Here is a 22269-nt window from a genome sequence, read left to right as displayed (position 1 = left end):
TTTTTTCCCAGTTGATTTTTTAAAAGAACTGCTGTACAGAGCTTGTGCTTTGTCCATTTTATAGATGGAAACCAGCCTGGAAAATTGTTTAACTTAAAGAGATGATGCTTTATAAAAAAAAAAAAGAAGAAGAAGAAGAAAGAAAAGAAAAGAAAAAAGTACTCATAGTTGAGTCTTGAATGCTTTTGGCCCTTTCATGGGTGGAGTTAACCCTTCAGGCTGGCTGACTATAAACATAAATCTTAATCACCATTTATGAGACACTGTGTAGTGCTTGGCCTCCCCTCCAGAGGCAGAGTTGTTTCTTGCAGTTTCTGGTGTCTGCTGGAATCTCCCTTTGGGTGTGATGCTTGTGTGGCTAGTTGGGTCAAGCTTTGATGTGTTCTGAAACCCACACTGCTTGTTTTGGTTATGGGTCTACTTGGCGAGGCGGGGCCGGGGGGGGGGGGGTGGCGGGAGACGCGGTTTAGGTATAAATCAATCTCAGATATTAGTGCCTTGGTCTATCTGTCTTTAGCTATCATGCTGCTCGCTATTTGTGGCTATATCTACTGGACCTGGGTGTGCATGAGAGGGACCAATCTGGGTATAAGGGTTGGCTTTCTCCAGCTTTCAGCTGGGGTCAGATCTATAAAAAACTAAGGCACCCTGTGGTCTGCCTCCACCTGTCTGCTACCTCCCGCCACCCCCCACCCCGTGAAGTTACCTGATCTTCCTTCAGAGACTTCTGAAGAAAGACTGTAGAGTGGGCCCTTGCTGGCCATGACCCACAGTTCCTTCTACAGGTTGTGAGCTTGGTAGGGCAGGACAACCTGCATGAAGAGCACAGGGCTAATTAGTTCCTTTCTTGGAGATTACACATTCAGGCACTCACCCTTGAGGGAAAAGTTGCCCCTATCCCAAAGCCAAACCACTCATTCTCTGCCAGAGTTTCCAACTCTAGTTCCCCCAAGGGAAATTCAGGTTGGGTGCAGCCAGCCGTCCCCTCTGCAGGAGCAAACTCAGCCACCCCAGGCTCAGGGGGACAGATCAAAAGAATCTCTTATTGGGGGCGATGCCAGACCAGTCTGCAGAAGAAGCTAAGAACTTCATCCCAGTCCCAGACAATAGCCTCTGAGGAACTCACACTTTGAATGTTTTATTTCTGAGCTGCTCTCCCACTCCCTCACCCCCTGCCCATGGAACTGAGCCCAGTGGAACTTGGCAGGCCTGATCCAAATAGTCAATCTCTCATTGGTGGTGGTGCCCATAAGCCTGTAAGAGGAATGTGGACACTTCTTCCCCTTCCTGGGGGAGCTTGGGCTGAACTCATCAGGGAGATGGGAGTGTCCCCAACCTATACGCCCCCCCTTCCCTCCCCCCACTCCCCACCCCACCCTCCCACCCCCCGCCCCAAGAGCCTCAAACCCTGGCACTGGCCTGTCTGGTTCCTGAACAAAAGCTTCCCTGAGAAACATGGTCTCCAAATCCTAGCTCTGTGTGTGTGGCACTCTGTCATCCTTGGGTTTAACTCAGTTTAGGGCCTGTTAAGTGACTCAACAGATGGGAGGAATGCCAGTTATGTGTTAAAGGTGGTAGAGAACGGCCCTCTTTCCAATGCGACAGTTTAGTCACTATCTGAATCTCTACCAAGAGCCTCCCCAGAAAAAGAGGGCCCCCAAATTCACTGCTATGTGCAGTCAACAGACCCCTTCACAGGACCTTAGTATGGCAGAGGGACCTTACCAGCAGTCGGAGACCAGGCATTGCACTCCCCAGGGTAGTGCTTTAACAACAAGAATGCTCGTCTTTAGGAAGGTGGCATCAGGGTCTCCCAGGGGGACTGAATGAATCCTTACTGATTTTTTTGCTTGTTTGTTTAAAGTATTACATATGTCTCCTTTTTTCCTGATTGACTGCCCACCCCAAGGGCAAGCTCCCTCAGCCCCAGTGTCTGTGTCCATTGGTTATGCTAATATGCATGCATGCAAGTCCTTTGGTTGATCTCTAACCCCCACTCCCCTGACTTCTCTCTGAGGTTGGATGGTCTGTTCAGTGCTACCTTGTCTCTGGATCTATTTTTGTTCATCAGTTTATGTTGATCATTATATTCCACATAAGGGTGAGATCATGTGATATTTATCTTTCTCCAACTGGATTATTTCGCTTAGCATAATGCTCTCCAGTTCCATCCATGCTGTTGCAAATGGTAAAAGTTTCTTCTTTTTTTTTTTTTACCAAAGTATAGTATTCCATTGTGGAGATGTACCACAGTTTTTTAATCCACTCATCTGCTGATGGGCACTTAGGCTGTTTCCAAATCTTAGCTATGGTAAATTGTGCTGCTATGAACATAGGGGTGCATATATCCTTTCTGATTGGTGTTTCTGATTTCTTGGGATATATTCCAGAAGTGGGATTACTGGGTCAAATGGCAGTTTCATTTTTAATTTTTTGAGGAAACCCCATACTGCTCTCCGTAGTGGCTGCACCAGTCTGCATTCCCACCAGCAGTGAAGAAGGGTTCCTTTTTCTCCGCATCCTCTCCAGCACTAGTCGTTTGTTGATTTGTTGATGATAGCCATTCTGATAGGTGTGAGATGGTACCTCATTGTCGTTTTGATTTGCATCTCTCAGATGATTAGTGACATTCAGCATGTTTTCATGTGTCTCTCGGCCTTCTGTATGTTCTCTTTTTTAAAAAAAATTATTGATTTTTTACAGAGAGGAAGGGAGAAGGATAGAGAGATGAGAGAGAAACATCAATCAACTGCCTCTTGCACACTCCCTACTGGTATGTGCACATTCCCTACTGGGTATGTGCCCGCAACCAAGGTACATTCCCTTGACCGGAATCGAACCTGGGACCCTAGAGTCTGCAGGCCTATGCTCTATCCACTGAGCCAAACCAGTTAGGGCTGTATGTCCTCTTTTGAAATGTATCTATTTAGGTCCTTTGCCCATTTTTTGATTGGATTGATTATCTTCCTTTTTTTAAGTTGTATGAGTTCCCTTTAAATTTTAGAGGTTAACCCAGTGGTGTCAATGAGGTATTAAAGTCCTCTACTATGACTGTATTGCTCTCGATCTCTCCCTTGATATCTTCCAGAAGTTTTTTTTTAAATGTATTTGGGTGCTCCTGTAGTGGGTGCATATATGTTTACCATGGTTATATTCTCTTGTTGAATTATACTCCAACCAACTGAGCCACCCAACCAGTGCTGATTGTGGATTTTTTAATATTTATTTTTAGTTTTGTCAGTCTTTGTTTTATATGTTTTAAGGCTATTTTTAGATATTTAAATTTTATTAATTGTGACATTTTATTTGAAGCATTATCTACTTAGAAGTATATTATTTTCTATTAAGGTTTTTAGCAAGGGAGTACTCAGTGATAAGGGTAGATTTCCTTCTGCCATTCAGGCCCCTTTAATGTCCCTTTCTCTGTGTCCTACTCTAGAGTTATAAAAATAAACCATAGACTTACCAATTAATCCAGTCACTGATATGTGAGCTATTGGCAGCATCAATTGCTTTGGTCCCATGATAAATTAAGCTAAATCCTCACAGCATATTGAGATAGCATTCACATTCTTCACTTCTATCACTTCTAGCCTCTCTCAAGTTCTGGGTGGGGTGATTTGGATTCTGTTGGCTCTGTTTTTGTTTTTGTTATAAATGCTTTAATGACTTTAATCTCTAGGAGATGTTGGTATCTTAGGTACTAGAAATAATCTGATTTCATTAACTGAAATGGCCTTATCTCAAAGTGAGTTATGTATATAATCAGGATAACAAGCATTAGCAAGTATGTCACATTGATTTCCAGCTTCCAGTTTCTGAGGCAGAAAAATGTGAATCCTTTCTATCACTGAATGTTGCAACATTCCTTCAAGGTGGTTTCTTGAAAAAAATAAGGAGGCAGTTTTCTTGTTTAGTGGTTATTCTGCTGTTTATAAAACTATCCATAACCTAAAGTATAAACGTAATGTAAAACTCAGTTTGGTTTATACTCAATAGCTTCTGAGAAGTTTTCATAGAATTTTGGTGGTCAAATTATTGGAATAAAAATATCACAGTTTTTGGGCTGTGTGCATATACTTACTGAATGTGACGAAGGAATTACTCTCTAACGGAGCAATTAGGCCAAGTGCCAAAACCATTATGCCTCAAATGCCAAGTGCCTGTAGGGAGGATTCTGTTACAGGATTTAGCCACCAGCCCCTGGCTCACTTACCAGAGAGTGGCACTACAGGCTTCCTGACATGTGTGCCAGCCTGGCTGAGTCTCAGCAGCTGCCACCTGGCCACTGCTAGCTTCTAGATCCTCTCCCCAGAGCTGCCTCTGCCCCCACCCTTCTTGCCCATCTGTCCTCCATCTGCCTGCCACTTGAGCAGTGGGTGCACAGTTGGGTGCACCAAACAGGTTGAGTCATGACAACATCCATCTGACACATTGAATTCACCTTTACAGGGCTGCCCCTTCCCCTACCCACCTGCCTCCCCCAACACACACACACACACACACACACACACACACACACAGCACCTTCTCCAGCTTGGCAGTTTGAAAGGAAAGTGTTGCCAATCCCTGTTTCATAACATTTCAGGAGCTCCATTCAGAGGCTTCTGAAATAACCTGGCACTCAAGAAAACAAGGCATGAGGGTGGGATAGGGAGAGCCACTCAGGGGACTATGAACATCCAGGCTCCCCGGACCTGCACCTAAAAATATCTGGGGAAACAAGAGTAGCCTTTATAATGCCAAGTTTCATCAAGATGAGCTGAAATCTTGTTCTATAGAGCTATGAACTTCACCCTTGGTCCCACAACCTGCCCCCACCTCCCTGGTCCCACAACCTGCCCCCACTCTTCAACAAAACAAAACACTAGAGCAGTGGAATATCTTAACAACTCTTACCTAGAACTGAGGCTTTTTATTTGTTACAGCTAAGAATTTGGTCCAAGATTTTCTAATTCTGTGGGAATTTGAATCAGCACCCCCCTCCAATCCCCACAAAGAAGCAGATGGGGATCTTGGCAAGGTTCAAAAGTCCAGGACTTGGACAGGTTGAGAGTTCTATTTGCCAGGCTGAACTGCTTGTAATTAAAAAACTTATCCTCCTTCTTTTTTCACTTCTGAACTTAGCTGAGGAATCAAGAAGATATTTAATCATACATAAAAACAAATCTGTCCATGGAAGTGAATCTGAATTTGAATTCAGGAGCTTACCAGCAGAGTGCATCATACAGGCTGGTGAAGGCCATAGGGCATCGTGTTCTGCACACAGGTGAGGGCTGAGGTTTGAACCCATTTATCTCACCTCTCCCTCCTCTATTTCCTTTCTCCACCTCTGCCTAAGTTGTACCTATAGTAAACACTCCTAGACTTGGGGGTTCTCACACAGGTTTTGAGTCTTGTTAGTGACACCGACACCAGATTATTAACATTTATCTACTTTCTAATACTGAAGAGAAAATATCTCATTAGTCTTGACATTTTAATGTGTGAGGGTTCTGAGACAAAATTTAACTTTGTTTCTTCCATACTGTGTTATGCTAATCGCCAGATTGAGTGCATGTTAGAAACTGAGAACAAAGTGAAGCATGACCACTTCTGGCTCTTGGGGTTAATAAGAGCTCAGTTATTTTCAGGAGAAATTGTTTTTTTCTTAAAACTGTGATTTTCTCCCTTTAGAGCTCTTATATGGGGAATTGGTGATTTGGGAGTGGCAGTAGCAGGAAGCATTGTAGTTGATGCAATTATTTCACTGTGTGTTAATGGTAGGAGACTTTACTGAACTAATGGAAACCTGGTTGTGTGTATACTTTCAGTTCAGGGGAGCAGCGGGAGATGTCACTTGGATGGGCTTCCTTACAGATTGGCAACGACTTGTGCTGTTGTTTGGGACTGTTCCCCTTGTAGTCATTCTCTGATTTTTAGGCATTTCCACTTCCAACTCTGAATTCTGCCATGAGAGCAACCAGACATGTCAGCTTGCTTCAGTAGTCTTGCCAGGATGAACTCTGGAGACAGTGAAGGGACAGAAAAGAGCCTTCTGATACAAGACTAGAGTTTTCTCTTCCAAAATGGAGACTCCCCAGCAGGAGATGAGACCTGGTTACCGTTAGTCAGCCCCAACTCTGAGCCATCATTGTGCGAGAGCAGCCAAAAGTGGTGGGATCCACAAGTCGGTCAGAAGACTCCTTCAGTCACCAAGGTCTCCTCCACCATGGTGGTGCAGCCAGGAGCTCTCAGATCACTCCCACTTTCACTCATGTATGCAATTTCGTTCTCTTGAAATTTAACACACATCTCTATCTCTTTCATACTCACATACAATGAGATTTAGTGACCCACTTTAATGAGGCAATTATATTTTAACTCTATTATATGAAATTATCCACTCATAAATTGCCTCAGCTGGAGTGCCTGGTGTTGATGTCTCACTGGCACTCACATGCTGGCCCCTGGGGCAGCTGGGCACTGGGCCTAGACACTGAACCACTAGCAATCCTGCCCCTGCTGCTCTCCACAGGTGGCTTAGTACTGGAACAGTCCAGGGAGAATTGCAATCTCTGGCTCATGCAATGAAGCTCTTGATTGCTGTGTGGGCAGCCTGGATCTTCCTCATCTGCTTTGCTGTAATGGCTTATTTATTCGGGCCTCAGAGCCCCACGTATCCCTGTAACTTGGAGAGGCCAGAAAGACAAACTGGGATAATCAGAGCCATAGCAATATGTTTATGGATACATCTCCTAGGGCAGTGGTCGGCAAACTCATTAGTCAACAGAGCCAAATATCAACAGTACAACGATAGAAATTTCTTTTGAGAACCAAATTTTTTAAACTTAAACTTCTTCTAATGCCACTTCTTCAAAATAGACTCGCCCAGGTCATGGTAATTTGTGGAAGAGCCACACTCAAAGGGCCAAAGAGCCGCATGTGGCTCGCGAGCTGCGGTTTGCCGACCACTGTTCTAGGGCAAAGGAAAATAAGGAGAAAATAAACAAATGGGGCTACATCAAAATAAAAAACTTCTGAACAGCAAAATAAACCACCATCAAATTGAAAAGGGAACCCACTATATGGGAGAACATATTTGCCAATGATACATCTGATAAGGGCTTAATATCCAAAATATATAAAGTACTCATAAACCTCAACAAAAAGAAGACAAACAATCCAATTAAAAAATGGGCAGAAGACCTGAATAGACATTTCTCCAAAGAGGAAAACAAATGGCCAAGAAACACATGAAAAAAATGCTCAAAGTCACTAATCATCAGAGATATACAAATTAACACCACAATGAGATATCACCTCACACCTGTCAGAATGGGTATCATCAAAAAAATCAGTAGACAAGAAGTGCTAGGTTGGATGTGGAGAAAAGGTAACACTAGTTCACTGCTGGTGGGAATGCAGACTGATGCAGCCACTATGGAAAACAGTATGGAGTTTCCTCAAAAAATTAAAAATGGAACTTCCATTTGACCCAGATATCCCACATCTAGGAATATATCCTAAAAACCCCAAAACACCAATCAGAAAGAATATATGTGCCACTATGTTCATAGCAGTGTTATTTACAATAGCTAAGATTTGGAAACAACCCAAATGCCCATCAATAGATGAATGGGTAAAAAGCTGTGGGGCATTTACACTATGGAATACTATGCAGCTATAAAAAAGAGGGCTCTCTTACCCTTTGGGACAGCATGATGGAGCTAGAAAGTATTGTGCTAAGTGAAATAAGCCAAACTGAGAAAGGCAAATATCACATGATCTCACTTATTTGTGAAATCTAATGAACAAAAGGAATTGACCAACAAAATAAGACCCGAAGCAGGGAGACATAGAATAGACTGACATACCTTGATGTGGGGTTAGGGGGACAAGAAGAGATAAACCAAAGAACTTATATATTTACTAGTGACCCAGTGCATGGATTCATGCACACTAAAAGGAAATTAAATAGAAGGTGGGTCAGGACTGGGCGAGATGAGCCAAACGCCCCGGAACCAACCTTCCGCAGTCCCTCCCAGAGTCTGTGGAGTGAGCAAGGTCCCTCCGGCAGGTGGGGTCCCTTGGCCTGGCCTGCAGGGATTAGCCCAAAACTGGCTTTCCAACATCCCCCGAGGGGTCCTGGAGTGGGAGAAGGCACTCTGCAAAGTTGCTGTCATACAGGATGTGGAACGCAAATGCAACTGCAGTAAACCAGATTCAGGGCCAACAGTCTCAGCAACAACATAACCCACGGCTGAAGGTGAAATTGCGCAGCCCCGTGAAGAATCAGGTTCCCTCCTCTCTGGTTTCTCAGTGCGTCACCTGAGAACTGCTGCTGCCAAGTCACTGCAGCTTGGCAGTTCCTGCATTGAGCGTCTGCACTCTGGCAGTCAGAGCACATCATAATGACCAGTCAGATGGTTGGACACTTAGCATATTAGCCATTTATCTACGCTAATAAAAGAGAAACATGCAAATTGACCATACTTCCACTACACCCACAAGCCACGCCCACCAGCCAATCAGGAGCAAGTATGCAAATTAACCCAACCAAGATGGTGGCGGCCACGGAGCTGGAGCAAGCAGGAGGCTTGGGTTGCCCCCGGCGATAGAGGAAGCCAAGCTTCCCACCCTCCCCCCCAGGCCTGCCTTGGCCTCCGCTCAAAGCTACAAATGCCCCAAGGGAACTCCCACCCTGATCTGGGATACCCTTCAGGGCAAACCAGCCTGCCCCCACCTGTGCACCAGGCCTCTATCCTATCTAATAAAAGAGTAATATGCAAATTGACCATCACTCCAACACACAGGATGGCTGCCCCCATGTGGTCAAAGATAGCTGCCTCCATGTGGACACAAGATGGCCACAAGATGGCCAGCAGGGGAGGGCAGTTGGGAGGGACCAAGCCTGCAAGGGGGGGCAGTTATGGGCCATCAGGCCAAAAGGGGAGGGCAGTTGGGAGGGACCAGGCCTGCAGGGGAGTGCAGTTGGGGGGGGGGACCTAGGCCTGCAGGGGAGAGCAGTTGTGGGGGACCAGGCCTGCAAGGGAGGGCAGTTGGGGGCAATCAAGCCTGCAGGGGAGGGCAGTTAGGGGTGACCAGGCCGGCAGAGAAGGGAAGTTGGGGGTGACCAGGGCTGTAGAAGAGGGAAGCTGGGTGGGGGGGGGGGGGACCCAGGTCTGCAGGGGAGAGCAGTTGGGGGGACTAGGCCTGCAGGGGAGGGCAGTTGGGGGTGACCAGGCTTGCAGGGGAGGGCAGTTGGGGGGGACTAGGCCTGCAGGGGAGGGCAGTTAGTTGTGACCAGGCTGGCTGGGGAGGGCAGTTAGGGTGACCAGGCCTTCAGCGGAGGGCAGTTAGGGGCAATCAGACTGGCAGGGGAGCAGTTAGGCATCAATCAGGGTGGCAGGGGAGTGGTTAGGGGGTGATCAGGCTGGCAGGCAGAAGCGGTTAGGGGCAATCAGGAAGGCAGGCAGGCGAGCAGTTGGGAGCCAGCAGACCTGGATTGTAAGAGGGGTCCCAGATTAGAGAGGGTACAGGGTGGACTGAGGGACACCCCCCACCCCCATGCACAAATTTTGTGCACCGGGACTCTAATATATATATATATATATATATATATATATATATATATATAGAGAGAGAGAGAGAGAGAGAGAGAGAGAGAGAGAGAATATGCAAATTAGCCGGGATTCCATAACAGTCACAATCAGCTCAGGAGGAGGCTGTGCACGCAGATGGACGGGAGGGGACTGCATGCCACCCACGGCTGCTGGGGCTGGGGGCGGGCCCAGAGTGGAGACACAACACACAGGGGGGCCCTCCTTTTTTTTACCGCTCATTGGCTAAGCTCCCTATATGCCAGTTGCAGTGTTCTTGGTAACTTGGGTAATAAGAATCCAAGAAGGTGATCTAGGGTTTTTCCACCTTACTCCTGGAGTTAAAAATGAAGGTCCACTGCTGGAGGGGCTAAGAAATGTCATATCCTGCCCTAGCCAGTTTGGCTCAGGCCTGCAGACTACAGGGACTGGGTTCGATTCTGATCAAGGGCATGTACCTAGGTTGCAGGCTCCTCCCTGGCCAGGGCCCAGGTCAGGGCTCATGCAGGAGGCAACCAATTGAAGTGTCCCTCTCACATTGATGTTTCTCTCTGTCTTTCCCTCTCTCTTCCATGCTCTCTAAAAATCAATGGAAAAATATCCTCAGGTGAGGATAAAAAAAAAAGAAAGAAAGAAAGAAGAAAGAAAGAAAGAAAGAAAGAAAGAAAGAAAGAAAGAAAGAAAGTCATATTCTATGAAAGAGACATCTTGAAAATGCCTAAAGAAAGCTGTCATTGCCCTAACTGGTTTGGCTCAGTGGATAGAGCATCGGCCTGTGGACTCAAGGGTCCCAGGTTTGATTCCGGTCAAGTGCATGTACCTTGGTTGCGGGCACATCCCCAGTAGGGAGTGTGCAAGAGGCAGCTGAATAGATGTTTCTCTCTCATCGATGTTTCTAACTCTCTATCCCTCTCCTTTCCTCTCTGTAAAAAATCAATAAAATACATTAAAAAAAAAAAAGAAAGCTGTCATTTTTTCGTGGTGAAGGGACTGGAGTCCGTGTTGATGAAAACACCGTGGCTGCAGTGGCCACCAGTGGCAGCATCAGTGGGGTGATGGGGGTGGCACCTTCCCCTGATCAGCCAGTTGCCTCCTGCTGAGGGAGGCCAGACTGTGGCTTAGGCCCATTCCCCATGGGATATTCCCTGAGGGCTCCCGGACTGTGAGAGGGGGCAGGCTGGGCTGAGGGACCCCCACCCTCATGCACGAATTTTGTGCACCGGGCCTCTAGTATAGATATAATAGCCCATGGACATGGGCAATAGGATGTTGAAGGCCTGAGGGGGTGGATTAGGGCTTGGACCGGGGAGGGGAGAGGGAGAGAAAATGGGATATATCTGTAATACTATCAATAATAAAAAATATATTTAAAAATAAAGAATAAAAAATAAAAAATGGGTGAGAATGCAGACTGGTGTAGCCATTATGCAAAACAGTATGGAGTTTCCTCAAAAAAATTAAATATGGAACTGCCATTTGACCCAGTGAATACAAGTGGTGAAGGGCTAGGATGGGAAGTGGGGGAGGTCTAGAAGTGGTCAATGGGTGATAAAGGGGGACATATGTAATCCTTTCAACATTAAAGATTTAATTTTTTAGAAAAGAACTTATGCACTCAACACCAGGAAGACAAACAGTCCATTGAAAAATGGCTAAGAACCTGAATTTACACTTCTCCAAAGAGGACACACAGATGGCCAATAGACATATGAAAAAGATGCTCAATGTCACTAATCATCAGAGAGATGCAAATTAAAATGGCTATGAGGTATTCCTTCACACCTGTCAGAATGGTTACTGTCAATAAATCAACAAAGAACAAATGATGGCGAGGATGTGGAGAAAAGAGATCCCTTGTGCACCGTTGGTTGGAATGCAGTCTGGTACACCCACGGAATTCCCTCAAAAAATTACAAATGGAACTGCCTTTTGACCCAGAGATCTCACTTCTTGGAATATATACAAAGAATCCTGAAACACCAATCAGAAAGAATGTATGCATTCCTATGTTTATAGCAGCATTATTTACAATAGCTAAGATCTGGAAACAGTCCAAGTGCCCATCAGCTGATGAGTGGATAAAAAAGCTGTGGTACATTTACACCATGGTATACTATGCAGCAGTAAAAAAGAATCTCTTACCCTTTGCGACAGCATGGAGGGACATAGAGAGTATTATGTTAAGTGAGATAAGTAAGTCAGAGAAAGACAAGAATGATATTATCTTACTAATATGTGGAATCTAATAATCAAAATAAACTGATGAACAAAATGGAACTGAAAGAATGGATACATAGAGCAGACTGGCTGGTGCCTGAGGGGAGTAGGTTGGGAGTGACTGGATAAAGATGGTGAAGGGATTAGTGAAAGAACATATATGCATACCCCATGGACACAGACAATAGTTTGGTAAAGGCCAAGGATAGGGAGGTGGGGGTGAATGGAGGTGGGCCAAGGGTGGGAAAATGCAGACACCTGCAATTATGTCAATACACAGAGCCCAATGCATGAATTCGTGCACCAGTGGGGTCTCGCGGCCTGGCCTGCAGGATCAGGCCAAAACCAGCTCTCTGATATCCCTTGAGGGGTCCTGGATTGCGAGAGGGCTCAGGCCATGCTGAGGGACCTCACCGGTGCACGATCTGGGCCAGGGAGGGACCACGGGAGGGCTCCAGGTTGTGTCTGGCCCAATTTTCCCCGGTCTTGATTGGGCTGATCAGGGCCATCTCACCAAGTTCCAATCAGGGCCAACCAGCCAGGGAGGGACATGGGAGGTTGGCCAGCTAAGGAGGGATCACGGGAGGGCTCCAGGGCATGTCCCGCCCATCTCGCTCAGTCCCGATTGGCTGGACCCCAACAGCAAGCTAACCTACTAGTTGGAGCATCTGCCCCCTGGTGGTCAGTGCACATCATAGCATCTGGTTGACCAGTTGACTGACTGTCTCCTGTTGGTCAGTGCATGTCATAGCAAGCAGTTGAGCAGTCTTAGCATATCATTAGCATAGTATGCTTTGATTGGTTGAACAGATGACCAGATGACCAGACACTTAGCATATTAGGTTTTTATTATATAGGATTAAAATTTTTTAATTAAAAAATATAAAAAATTTAATAGAAATTAAAAAGTAATAAAAGATAAAAAGATATTCATTTGCATCTCCAGAGGTGACTATAGCCCTTAAACATGATACTGAATACATTCACTGTCATATTTGCTTTAAAAGGAACAGTTCAAGAATTAATTGTAAAAGACATTCATAATGAAAAATGCTTGCCATCCTAGGCTTTAATTTCTGCCAATCAAGCTTAATTACTGAAAGGTTAGTAACAACTGAAATGTGTAGTTGCTGCCCTCTGTATTGCTTGGAGGCTTTTTCACAAGAGCTTCCATGGCCTACAAGACCTCACTTGATAATGTTAATTGTATTTTAGTGTTCACTTTTACTAAAAAAATTGTGCTTTCTCTGGGGTTCAAGCATTAGATGCTCCTCATTAGCTGCTCCCATGTCAAGTAGTGGCAGGTGTGGTTCTGCTGCACCACCCACACAGGTGAGCCAGAAGGAAGTACTACCACTGCTTGGGGTCATTCCATACAAGGCTAATGGGTGAGAACCACTCTATTCCCAAGAACTCAGGGCCCATCCTTTGACTATCACTCAGCAGGTAACAGATCCAACAGTTTTTCTGGCTTATTTCCCACAAATATCGTAAGGCACTTGCCCCACTCAAGTCATACTACAAGCTTTCCAAGCACTTCTTTGTACACTGTATTGATTCAGGTAAGATCAGCCAGGTATATTTGTTCCAGAGGTGCCCAGGTGGAGTCATAATGTGAGGATGTGTCCCAGTCTTTCCCATGTCTCCCTAGTGAGAGCCTGTTCTGCTTCCCTGTCCTTACACTTGGCCATCACAGTGAGCTTGTGGCTGGACCCTGAAGCATGGCGTTGAGGAAGTGCATTAGCCCAGGTTTTTGTTTGTGCAGGAGGGCAGTCATGATTTCACTCCTGATTTAATTCCCTTAAGGAGGTAAATTCAACCTCACTGGCTCTTTCTTTCTTTACAGACATGATTCCTGCCCTCAGGAGCTTGTAGTTCTTATTTCCTCAACTCTCCATTGTTTGTAGGCAAGAGCTAGGTCTTAGTTTGTGTTCTCTCCATGTACATCAGCCCCTGAATATTAAACTGATTTAGTTGTTAAAAGTCATGGGCATTCTCAATATACACCAGAAATAAATGATATGTGATGCTACAGATATTTCCTGACTCAGGGACCCTCCTAAGACTCCCCTTTCTGACCTCTTACTGAAGGATCAAGTAAAGCAGTGCAGTTCTTGACCTGACTCACCTTTTGATCTCTTTAGAAAATAGAAAAATGTCCTTCTTTTAATTACCTTGAGTTCTCTTGCCTCTGTTGAGGAAATAAAAGGTTTCCCAAAGCATTAAAGTACTCTAGCTAGAGATTCTAGTCTCAGAGCAGTATCTGTCTGGTCACCACCAGCACTCCTGTCACTGTCCCTTCCATACACCTGTCATTTTGGATCATCCATTTGGGGCCAGACACTGTATATTTTATGTCTTATCTTCACATCAGCCTGACAAGGCAGACATTGGCATTGCTATCATCCTATCTAATAAAAGAGTAATAAGCAAATTGACCGTACCTCCGCTACACCCATAAGTCACACCCACAAGCCACGCCCACCAGCCAATCAGGAGCAAATATGCAAATAAACCCAACCAATATGGCTGCAGCCACAGAGAGAGCAGGAAGGAGGCTTGGGTTTCCCCGGCAATAGAGGAAGCCAAACTTTCTGCCTGCCCTTGCTGGTCCAGGCCTCCACTCAATGCTACAAAGTTTCAATGATAGAGGATAAATAAATCCCAAAAAAATGGCAGCAGCCATGGAGCTGGAGAGAGCAGGAGGCTAGGGTTGCCCCCGGCGATGGAGGAAGCCAAGCTTTCTTGTTGCCCTGGCCTGCCTTGGCCTCCACTTAAGGCTACAAAGTTTCAATTATAGAAGATAAATAAATCCCAACAGAAATGGCTGCCCCCACAGAGCGAGCAGAAGGCTTGGCTCTGCTCCAGGCTACTAAGTTTCAATTGTAGAAGATAAATAAATCCCAGATACCAGGGCCTCCGCTTGGGTCGCTGGGGGGCGTGGCTGGCCTGCAAACCACCACAGGCTCCTCGCTCAGGCCACCCCATGCCCTAAGGGAACCTCCACCCTGACCTGGGACACCCTTCAGGGCAAACCAGCTGACCCCCACCAATGCACCAGGCCTCTATCCTATCTAATTCTATCTAATAAAAGAATAATATGCAAATTGTCACTCCAACACACAAGATGGCTGCCCCATGTGGTCAAAGATGGCTGCCCCCATGTGGACACAAGATGGCCACCACAAGATGGCCAGCAGGGGAGGGTAGTTGGGAGGAACCAGGCCTGCAAGGGAGGGCAGTTGTGGGTGATCAGGCCAGCAGGGGAGAGCAGTTGGGAGGGACCAGGCCTGCAAGGGAGGGCAGTTGGGGGCAGTCAAGCCTGCAGAGGAGGGCAGTTAGGGGTGACCAGGCCTGCAGAGGAGGGAAGTTGGGGGCAACCAGGCCTGCAGGGGAGGGCAGTTGGGAGTGACCAGGCCTGTAGGGGTGGGCAGTTGTGGGTGACCAGGCCTGCAGGGGAGGGAAGTTGGGGGCTATCAGGCTGGCAGGGGAGGGCAGTTGGGGGGGACCAGGCCTGCAGGGGAGGGCACTTGGGAGCGACCAGGTCAGCAGGGGAGGGCAGTTAGGGGAAATTGGGCCGGCAGGGAAACAGTTAGGTGTCGATCAGGCTGGCAGGGGATTGGTTGGAGGTTTATCATGCTAGCAGGCAGAAGTGGTTAAGGGCAATCAGGCAGGCAGGCTGGTGAGCGGTTGGGAGCCAGCAGACCTGGATTGTGAGATGGATGTCCAACTGCCCGTTTAGGCCCTATCCCAGTGGTATAGGGCCTAAACGGGCAGTTGGACATCCCTAAAGGGGTCCCATATTGAAGAGTGTGCAGGCTGGGCTGTAGGACACCCCTCTCCCCTCCCCGCCCCCGTGCACGAATTTCATGCACCAGGCCTCTAGTCTAGTTATAATGGGAAAAGTTCTAAACAGAGAATGAGGACATCTGGGTTCTGTCCTGGATTTGACTCACTAGCTTTGTGACCCTAGGGGACTAGCTTTCCTCATCACTAAAATGAGAGTGCTGTGTTGGACACTCCCTGTTTCCATTCACCTCTAATATCCAAAGATTATGCTAAAGTGTCTCAAAACCCTAATAACTGAGCTATTTTTAATGCAGTATTACATTTTAATATACCTAAACAAGACAAAGCATCCAAATGCCAGCTAAAGTGAAACCTGGAAATAATCTAAAACAATCTTTTAGAGATCATTCTGAAAGATGTTTTTTCAGCAAAATTCTGATCAACAAAGAACTGGAAAAATATGACCATATTTCAAAAGCTAAAAAAAAAAACTTTAAAAGAATAATAATATCAGTTCTTTTATCCTGGTGTCTGGCTTTGTTTCTAGGAACTATTAGATGAAAAAGGAAGAGGCAGGAGGAAGAGGAGGTGGTGAGGGAGCAAGAGAAATAAAGTACAACTTGTATGTCTGCATGGCTGTTATTTTAAGAAAATGTATTCTGATTAATTTTAGTCAAATAATAAACAAATAAAACATCCAGTAGCAATCTTCCACAAGAACTTTTTCCTAACATAGACCTAATCAAAATAATCAGGTTGTGTTAAAAAAAAGTTTGCAGTAAAATGCCACTCTTTATCTTTTCCAGTGTTATTTTGTTAAATATAAGCCACTCTGGGCTTGCACAGTCTACTTGCTTGGTAATGTCAACTAAGTAAATATTAATACTGTGCACTTTTCCCTCAGAAAAATGAAGACCAACAAATGGGGAAAAATATAAATAATGTGCAGCCTTCCATTAATATTTTATAAATCAGAGAAATTAAAGATGAAAAAAAGCAGTAACCCAGCCAGTACCCTGACCGTCTACCGATGTACTGACTATTAAGTGGAGTGTCTGGTCTAGTATTTTTTAAAGTTTTTTTTTTGTTGTTTTTTTTTTACCAATTTATTCAATGCTCTCTCTCTCAAAAAAGTAAGTCGCACTGGTTGACCTTTAAAGTAAGTTTAACTTTATGTTAGGAATAGAATATTATTTACTGGAAGGTAGAGAATGAAAGTCAAGCCAAATAATAAAATATCATGGTTTTTTCCCACTTAGGAAATTACAGTGAATAACTATTCCTAAAAGGAAATTTAAAAATCCCCAACTGTTGAAAGTAGGTAGATTTCCTGGCTTACAGCATCCATTCTACAATGATAAATTAGTGCAACAAGATAAGATTAAAAACTGGCAAAATGCTGACTTTATTGGCTATCAGTTAAATTACCAAATGATGATCTAAATTTAATAAATTGCTTATTAACTGAATTTCCATTGAGGCTTAGCAGTAGTTGATATATACAAATAGAAGCGTTTATCACTTTAGAGTATTTCAGAACAAGGAAAATATACAAAACTTGTTTTTTTGCAATATAGTGTAAGTCCTCAGAAATAAATTCTACCATAATAAGAACATCTAAACCACGAAAACATGTTACCAAAAAATGTAGAGACACCATGGCCTGAATTTCTACATTTTCTTTTCTTTATTAGTCCAAACTCCCTTAGGTCATATGTGCAACCCCTTCACATATACACCAGGAGCTCCAGACATTTGCCATACTAAGAAAGCAGCAGAGTGAGCAGAGAATCAGCAGAGAACACCAGATCAAAAAGAAAGCATTTAGTTATGAGACTTTTCTATAAAAAGGACTTCAATGTCTCAATAGATCCCAAATTGTTAAAGATGTTTGCTTCTATTTCATGAGGTTCAATTATACACTCTGAAATGTAAGTGAGAAGCAATTCTGTTTTAGGGAAAAATGCCTATTGTAAACCAGGGTGAAAATTTTCACCAAAAATGTCTGACTACCTAAATATCTCCCCCACCTTTCCCTATTCACAGAAACGGAGGGTATCTGACTTTCCTCTCAAAGCAAGCTGAAAATGTTTAAATGAAGAATTTTAAAATGATCTTCATAAAATAATATTGTCTTTTCTAATATAAAGTCTACAGATGACACACACAAATATGTCTAGCATAGAAAAACTCAACTGGTGATTGATGACAGTTCTGTATGCTACAGGCTACAACATGGTCACAAATGGCAGATTGCTGTAGCCACCTAGCCATCATCAATCAGACTCATTGGCCACATGTCCCCTTTTCAACATAGGACTAGTAGTTCTTTCTCTGTGAGTGACGACGCACGAGGACAATAGTGTGTGAATCACTTCCCTCTGACTTCCATTTGAAAGAACACATGCACACAGATTTGTGCTATTTGATTCTGATAGTCAAAAGTGAACCTGACATTTCTTTCCAAATGCCAAAGAAAAAATCACTTGGAAATAAAAAAGACTTTCTATGAATTAGTCTATATTTCAGGTTTATTTTCATGTAAAACATTTCATGTATACTGAATAACAATCTTTGATCAAGAGTTTTAGTTAGGAGGTATCATACCAGCACAAAAATACCCACGCTAGACTACTAAAATTCTAAGACTACTTTTAAATTCATAAAAATGCAATTGCACTCATTAACTACAGTTTTAGTTTTTTGGGTACACCATGCCACACAGAATCAGGGAAATGCACATTGTTGGAGGGAACCATTTTCCTAATTTGCTGTTTAAAAATGGTTGAGATGCCACATGTTGGGGGCTAAAATCCTTTAAAGTGCTGTTAAGAACATCAGTTCAAATTTTGACCAGGTAAGCCGAAACCAGTTTGGCTCAGTGGATAGAGCGTCGGCCTGCGGACTGAAAGGTCCCAGGTTCGATTCCGGTCAAGGGCGTGTACCTTGGTTGCAGGCACATCCCCAGTGGGAGGTGTGCAGGAGGCAGCTGATCGATGTTTCTCTTTCATCGATGTTTCTAGCTCTCTATCCCTCTACCTTCCTCTCTGTAAAATATCAATAAAAAAAAAAAATAAATAAAAAATTTGACCAGGTAAAATCAGCCTCTATTCCATATTACCATGTCCACAGTGCAGGTTTAGTGTTCACACTACATCTACTTCCCTCCTTCTCTCCCTACACTGTTAGCAGCAGCTGTGGACACCAGGCTCCCACTGAGGCCCAGGATGGCAGGTGGCTTGCACCTGGCAATCAAGGTCTGGGGCTTACTCAGTTCTGTGATGGGAAGTTCAGGGCATCCTATCTGGGTAATTTTCTGTTGTTTTTGTTTCTTCTTCCTCTTCAGTTTTGATACTGTTGCATTTAACTTAGTTATTAAAAACAGGAAAGAAAGGGAAGGTAGATGCATGACCAGTAAATTTGGGGGCACTAGCAAAGGTACTTACTGTCAATAACACCTGGGAACAGGTCATTGGTTAGAATGGGTGTGGCCACTGCAAGGGGGTGAAATTTGAGATATTTAATTCCCTAAACAAAGGAATCCACTCTCTTGGTTCCTCTTATGCTCTTGGGATGCACTCCCCTGCATTCGTCCAAGTGGCATGCAACCATGTGGATCCCATACACAATGTACTAATGGACTGTAACTAGCCTAATGCTGAACTGGACCCAGCACCACTATGCAAAGAAAACTCTGGACTCTGACTATGCTTCTAGCTTTACTGAAACACTTCTAAAACTGGACTAGGAGGAATGGGACCTTGGAAACCCAGGAATATAATTTCATAGAAATAAAGCTTTCTACCACATCTCATCCTCTCATGGGGGCCTCTGGAAATGCCTATTCCAATGGTACCCCAAGGACTCCACTCCCACTGGCAACGAGGAAAGACCACCCGCACTTTTCTCAATAACAGGTTCACTTTCACAGATGTGAACAACTACAATGGGTGTCAACACAGTTCTGCTCATATTTATCTCTTGGTGCCAATTTGGAAACAGCACAAAGTAAATAATCTATACTAATAAAAGTCTAGGTGGCCCTTGCGCCCCCATGTCATCACAAGATGGCTGCCCCCATGTTGTCACACTATGGTCGCTACAAGATGGTCACCACAAGATGGCTGCCACAAGATGGCTGCCCCCACATCATCACGAGATGGCCACCACAAGATGACCAGCAGAGGAGGGCAGTTGGGGGCAATCAGGCCAGCAGGGGAGGGCAGTTGGGGGTGATCGGGCTGGCAGGGGAGCAGTTAGGCATCAATCAGGCCAGCAGGGGAGTGGTTAGGGGGCGATTAGGCTGGCAGGCAAGCAAGTGGTTAGGAGTCAGCAGTCCCGGTTTGTGAGAGGGATGTCCGACTGTTGGCAGTTGGACATCTCCTACGGGGTCCCAGATTGGAAAGGGTGCAGGCTGGGCTGAGGGACACCCCCACCTCCCCCAGTGCACGAATTTCATTCACCTGGCCTCTAGTCCTATATAATAACAGCCTAATATGTAAGTGTACGACCATTTGACCATTCGACCATTCAACCAGTCACTATGATGCACACTGACCACCAGAGGTCAGATGCTCCAACTGGTAGGTTAGCTTGCTGCTGGGGTCCGGCCAATCAGGACTGGGTGAGATGGGCCGGAAATGCCCTGGAGCCCTCCCATAGTCCCTCCGAGGCCCCAATTGTGCACTGGTGGGGTCCCTCGGCCTGGCCTGCACCCTGTGGCAATCCGGGGACCTTTGGGGGATATCAGAGAGCTGGTTTTGTCCGAACCCCATAGGCCAGACCGAGGGACTCCACCAGTGCACAAATCCATGTACTGGGCCTCTAGTAGTTTATAACAAACATTGCATCTTCACCCTGCTTCCGCCCCACTGAGGATATGCTGGAGGGGAAATTATGATCCATCTGTTTCACTGGACATCTATACTGCCAGAGCCAGCCTGACAGGTTGAACCGGGCTGAAGTAGGGAGGTGGGAATTGAGAAAAGAAAGAAAGACAGGAGAGCGGGATCGGGAGGACTACAGGTTATCGAGAAACTGCAGCAAGTTTATTAACTGTGTAATGCCTTTTATACACAAAACACTGAATAGGAGGTCTATCAAGAGGAATGTATTCTTTGTTCCTCTTAATCTCTAAGGGAGAGACAGAGCAGAAGGACAAATTCTCAGTACATCAAATCTCAGTAAATAGTTACAGACTTCTTGGTAAGCTATGAAAGGTTGCTCTCATTCTACTGATAACTGCCATCCAAACAAGCCAGGGAAAACTGTGTGGGTAGGGGACCCAGCCTTGCTAGTCCCTTCAGGTGCAAGGACCGTGTCAGCTTACACCTGGTCTCCAACAGATCCCCCTTCTTTGTTTTTTAGGCGAAGTTCATGTAGTCCTATTTGCAGGGATCGAATGCTAGATCCGATGGTTCGGAAGCAAACTGGAAGCAAACAGACAATAGTTGATATCTGGATGGTGGACAAATGGTGGCAATGTAGGGCCGACCTTCTCTGGTTTGGTCCTGGGTAACCTGTAGCCATGCGCAGCTACTGACTGCTAGCATGGCAAGGCGTAGTCCGCATCTTCTATCTCTGGACTGTTTCTCCTCTTGTCTTCGTGGTTGGAGCAGACCTGTCAATTCCTCTCTGTTGTAGGAATCTACATGGTCTTGGAGTTGTTTTCTGAAAATATACAAACATATTCTCGACCAAAAGTTAATAAAGGAATCTTTTCTATAAATTTTACTTGTGATCCTTTTTTTTTTCCCCAAACAATTTTCCTTTGGCCTGTTTTGACACCATGTATGTTTTTCATTGGTGTCTTGCTGTTAGCATTACAAATGAAAATTAATTTTTTAAAGTAAAAATTTTCTAGATATAATTTACTTACAGGATATTTTTCCTTACATGATATTCTTCTACTATCCCCCCTTTTTTTTGATTAATGGAGGGTTTTTGTTACTTTAAATTTCGTCTTAAAATTTTGCTATTGAATTTTAAGAAATATTTTGCCCTCCTTAGAGGCTAAAACCTTTATAACATTTAAAATATAGTTATTAATTTTTATCTGATAAGGCTTTCTATGTAATTTCAAGTATATTAGATCTGTTAAATTTAAAAATATTTCCTTTAAGAAGAGAGAATAAATTTCTTTTATTACTCCGGGCCCTTGGAGCTTTCCAAGAATTATCTCTGTTAAAGCCTTGAAATTTTAACATGGAAAAAACTATCAAATCTATATCTATATCTATATATGATTTAAAGATTATAATACCTTTTATAATTATTTTAAGATATTAATTAGATTTTAAACTAGTTTTTGTATAGAAAAATTTTGGTTGGGATCACAGAATTAATCCTCTTTTTAAATTAGACTAATAAGTAATTTATTTTAAATTCCTAATTATTTTCAGAGAAAACATAATATTTTATTTTCTTAATAATTTTTTATACTTTAGATATTTAATTACTATAACTATATAATTTCTCTAATTTAATTTGCACTTGGAACTTTTAAAGCTGGCAAGTTAAACAGTAGTTCCTAGATTAATAACACTTTTATTTTCTTAATCAAATAATAGCTTTAATTCTGTCCTCTAGGTTTTTTATGAGGAAATAAACTCAGATTATTAAAAAAGTTTTTATCTTTTGATTAACAGACCTAGCCTAGCCGCTTGACCTTTTAAAATGGCTA

General features: G+C 44.2%; 1 protein-coding gene across 3 annotated transcripts in view; it reads left to right on the top strand.

The window, feature by feature from the left end:
* COG6 (component of oligomeric golgi complex 6) overlaps positions 1-22269 on the top strand; it is a 234161-nt gene that overhangs the window by 143073 nt on the left and 68819 nt on the right. Inside the window, exon 20 of one of the 3 annotated variants that reach the window (XM_080658574.1) lies at positions 10189-10321. The exons of the other annotated variants lie outside the window; for them this stretch is intronic. Within the exon in view, the coding sequence (XP_080514700.1) occupies positions 10189-10192 (4 nt within the window). The 3' untranslated portion in view covers positions 10193-10321. Of the gene's footprint in view, positions 1-10188; positions 10322-22269 lie in introns of those variants that run through there. 3 annotated transcript variants of the gene reach the window in all.

Source organism: Plecotus auritus, assembly GCF_963455305.1.
Source record: "Plecotus auritus genome assembly, chromosome: 3".
Classification (NCBI taxonomy): domain Eukaryota; kingdom Metazoa; phylum Chordata; class Mammalia; order Chiroptera; family Vespertilionidae; genus Plecotus; species Plecotus auritus.
This window is presented reverse-complemented; position numbering and strand designations above follow the sequence as displayed.